At 45.4% G+C, this 4,348-nt stretch overlaps 1 protein-coding gene across 1 annotated transcript in view; it reads left to right on the forward strand.

Moving 5' to 3' along the window:
• The window catches only part of LOC104544713 (glucose 1,6-bisphosphate synthase-like), a gene marked incomplete at both ends in the record, with an annotated part of 6,830 nt that extends 2,584 nt beyond the window's left edge, over nt 1-4,246 (forward strand). Inside the window, 2 exons of the mRNA XM_010189653.1 lie at nt 776-956; nt 4,153-4,246. Coding sequence (XP_010187955.1) covers nt 776-956; nt 4,153-4,246 — 275 coding nt within the window. The remainder of the gene's footprint in view (nt 1-775; nt 957-4,152) is intronic.
• Nucleotides 4,247-4,348: the final 102 nt, after the last annotated feature.

Genomic DNA, 4,348 nt, shown 5'->3' on the forward strand with positions numbered 1-4,348 from the left:
TTTCCTGTTGTGACTTAACTATTGGGAGTATTTTTCTTGCTGGCTTCATCTTTTGGTATAGCTCCACCTGAAATAATATATTTTAAATAAATATAATATTTAAAAATATTAAATAATATATTTTCAATGAAATCTGTTAACTCAGAAGTGATGAAATACTTACCAGTGTTACAGTAGATGGCCAGGTAAAACTTGACTGAAGAGTTGAGTTGGTTACTAAAGACAGTAAAACCTTCTTGTTACTGGTTTTTCACTTCTATTAGGCAAATAAATTCTGCCTTGGGAAAGTTACCTACCTACTGTGGGCTTTTTGGTTTGGTTTGGGTTTTTGGGTTGGGGTTTTTTATTTGGTTGTGGCTTTTCCCCCCCCCGGGCTTCTTCATATTCAATAGAAATTGCTTTTCTTCCACTAACAGGCCAAAATTCTGATCCTTGTGTGAGTAACTGTCTACAAGAAGTGGTTGTGCAGGCATTGCCTGATGGCAATGTATAGACTGCTGTCCTCCTGTCAATTAAAAAGACCGAAACTGGTTTTAAAGCTGATAGTGAGGATACCTAATGGGTATCTTTGCTTGCTAACAGAGCTCACTGGGCTTGTAAATCATGGAGACGTGATAAATGTGGAGTCCTGGTGGCTTTGTCCTGGCTGCCACACAGCTTGGCAGCGGTGTGCTCAGATTCCTGTTGTTCCAATAACTGCAGAAAACATCTCCCTCCTGACTGGATGCCACTGGGAAGCCTTCAAAACCTCTTACATTTTCTCTCCTGTCCACAGTGGCTGCTGGAAGGTGTTCACTGGCAACGAGCTGGCAGCCCTGTTTGGGTGGTGGATGTTCTCTTGCTGGAAGGAAAACTGCTCTGAAGACGCTGATGTGAAGAATGTTTACATGTTAGCGACCACCGTCTCCTCCAAAATTTTGAGGGCAATTGCACTTAAAGAGGGATTTCACTTTGAAGTAAGTGTGTCTTTTTTGGTGTCATCTAGGCAGAGTAAAATCAGATTGCCTGCCATGTTCTCCATCTGGCCCCCCACTTACAGAATCACAGAATGTGTTGGGTTGGAAGGGACATTTAAAGCTCATCCAGTCCAACCCCTGCACTCAGCAGGGACATTGGTACCAGATCAGGTTGCTCACAGCCCCATCAAGCCTGACCTTGAATATCTCCAGGGATGGGGCCTGCACCACCTCTGGGCAACCTGTGCCACTGATCTACCACCTCCTGGGGAAGAGCTTTTTCCTCATATCCAACCTAAATCTCCCCTTTTCTAGTTTAAAACCATCACCCCTCATTGTATCACTACACACCCTTGTAAACAGTCCCTCCATAGCTTCCTTATAGGCACCTTTCAGGTTCTGGAAGGTCGCTATAAGGTCCCCCACAGCCTTCTCTTCTCCAGGCTGAACAACCCCAACTCTCTCAGCTGTCCCCATAGCAGAGCTGCTGCAGCCCTTGGATCATCTTTGTGGCCTCCTCTGGCCCCGCTCCAGCACTTCCATGTCCTTTTAGTGGTGGGGGCTCCAAGGCTGGACGCAGCCCTGCAGGTGGGGTCTGAGCAGAGCAGAGCAGAGGGGCAGAATCCCCTCCCTGGCCCCATGGCCACACTTCTTGTGATGCAGCCCAGGCTGGGGTTGGTTTCTGGGCTGCAGATGCACATTGGTGACTCATGTCCAGCTTCTCATCCACCAATATCCCCAAGTCCTTCTCCTCAGGACTGTTCTGAGCCATTCTCTGCCCAGCCTGGGTTTGTGCTTGGGATTGCCCCTACCCCGGTGCAGGACCTTGCCCTTGGCCTTGTTGAACTCCATGGGGTTGGCATGGGCCCACCTCTCCAGCCTGTCCAGGTCCTTCTGGATGGATCCCTTCCTTCCAGCGTGTCAACTGCACCACCCAGCTTGGTGCCATCCGCAAACCTGCTGAGGGTGCAACTTTTAAGTAAGTTATGACTTAATGAAGTGAAAAATAGACTGATGGCTGGCAGTTTTCCTTCATTCCAACCTGCAGAGGATGTTGTCTTACCTTGACAAGCCCAGCTCCAGCATCTGCAGTGTTTCTCAATGCACGTTACAGTGAATACACACCGAGATCAACTTATACAAAGCTTCAAGGAGGCTGTAACACATGACAAATGAAAACCTACATTACACATAACTAGGAATGCCTTTGTCATGGTTATTTTCCTAGACAGAAATTCTGTGTGAGAGAATTAAAGCATGTTCAACTTGGTGTGTTTGCTACAAAAATGGAGTGCTTTTTGATGGATTTGTAGCAGATGCTTCCAGGTTACACAATGTTCCTTCAGATCACCAGTAGGGTTTAAATTTGGGTTTTACTTCAGCTTGTGACAGACAGAGGAGCTCTTCTGTTCAGATCTAATATAGTTTCCTCAAGGATATGCTAAAAAAGAAAACGTGAGGTGCCCCTGCAGGCTGACTGTTATTATTTTAGCTCCTGCATTCAAATGAAGTACTTGCTCTGATTTCTGAAGCTGTTGGATGTAAGAAATCTAAGCACAAACAACAAAGTTCCAGGTCTTGTTTAACACATGTTAATTAAATTAATTCTTGCCCTTGCAGCCAAGAAGGCCAACGCCATCCTGGGGTGGATGAGAAGGGGTGGTTGTAGGGCAGAGAGGTTCTCCTGTCCCTCCACTCTGCCCTGCTCAGATCACATCTGCAATCTTGTGTCCAGTGCTGGGCCCTCAGGTCAAGAAGGACAGGAACTGCTTGAAAGAGTCCAGCAGGGCCACAAAGATGAGGTGCGGATCCAGCAGCCATGGTGAAACAGTGGCCTTGCCATGTTTCCTCACCAGACAAGCGCTGCCACTTGGAGAAGTGAACACTGTGGAGCATCTCCTGCTGAGGAGCGGCTGAGGGAACTGGGGCTCTTGAGCTTGGAGCAGAGGAGACTGAGGGGTGCCCTCATTCGTGGGGATCAATTTGGAAAGGGCCAGTGTCAGGAGGAAGGAGCCAGGCTGTGCTCTGGGATGTCCACTGCCAGGACAAGGGGCAGTGGTCCCAAGCTGGAGCACAGGAGGTTCAAGCTGAAGATGAGGCCAAAGTTTGTGAGTGTGAGGGTGGCAGAGCATGGCCCAGGCTGCCCAGAGAGGTTGTGGAGTCTCCTTGTCTGGAGACACCCAAAGCCCTGGCTGTGTTCCTGTGTGACTGCTGTGGTGATCCTGCTGTGGCAGGGGTTGGACTGTGGGAGCTTTCCAGGTCCCTTCCAACTCCTCATATTCTGTGTGTGATTCTGTGTGTGTGAAATCCATGTGCAGTAGAAAAAAATACCCAACAATGTCAAGTTAAAAACTAAAATAGAAAGCAACTCTGAAAACTGTTTAGAGTGACTATTTTGAGTCCAGAGATGCTTAACCAGGTTGAATATCACTGCCTTATAGTGAATTTCATTATCTCACTAAATACTGTTCATGTATTTTTTTTCTGGAAAGGGGCCACTTTTGACCAGAAAACAGGAATTTACAGAACTCCTTGGTCTCCTCTCAGAGCTCCCTGTCTTTGCCCCTTCTTTCTGTTCAAGAAAGGTTATTTCTAAGCCTTTGACTGCTTTTGGGTAATTTGTAGAATGCTGGCTGTGCTCTTCCCTCTCATCACCCAGAATTGCTATTTCTATTTCTGTAACTTTTCCTGTTGAATAACTCTGAGCTGTTGTCTCATCTGATAAGCACCGTGGAAGATCTTATCTGATCTCAGAGAAAAGCACAGTCTTCAGTTGATGGTCGTGTCCTAGTTGAGTATTCACCAGTAAAACACAATCCAGTGACTTTAGTCATGATCTGAACTGAAGATACAACTCGTCTAATGTTTGTCTTTGCTGTCTCTATTCTGCTGACTTAATCTAATCTGGATGAGATTTAAATTCAGGGAAATTATTTCAAGAAAATGAGAAAAATGTCATTAAGATGCAGTGTTTTCCATTGACTCTGATATTCAAAATGCATGATCTTCCTTTTTTTTCTTTCTCTTTTTTACTTCTCCATTCTCAAGCCTCCTTTTTTTTCAGGCTTTCCAAGTCCAGCACACAAGACCCCCATTCAAAGAACCATCCTGCAAGCAAAGGGAACAGTGGCTACGCTTCTCTGACTTGAAACTAAACAGTGAAATGTACATTTAATGCACTGCTTTTCTGTTCCAGGAAACACTCCCTGGTTTTAAATGGATCGGAAGCAGAGTAAAAGATCTCCTAGATAATGGAAAAGAAGTTCTCTTTGCGTTTGAGGAGTCTATTGGTACGTGTATCAATGCCCTTTAAAATGTTGGGAACTGGTATATATAGTAGGTATATGCCTGTTATATAAAGGTATATGTATTTTATATCTCTTTATAAAATA

The sequence above is a fragment of the Mesitornis unicolor genome, unplaced genomic scaffold (assembly GCF_000695765.1).
Source record: "Mesitornis unicolor isolate BGI_N332 unplaced genomic scaffold, ASM69576v1 scaffold25058, whole genome shotgun sequence".
Classification (NCBI taxonomy): Eukaryota; Metazoa; Chordata; class Aves; order Mesitornithiformes; family Mesitornithidae; genus Mesitornis; species Mesitornis unicolor.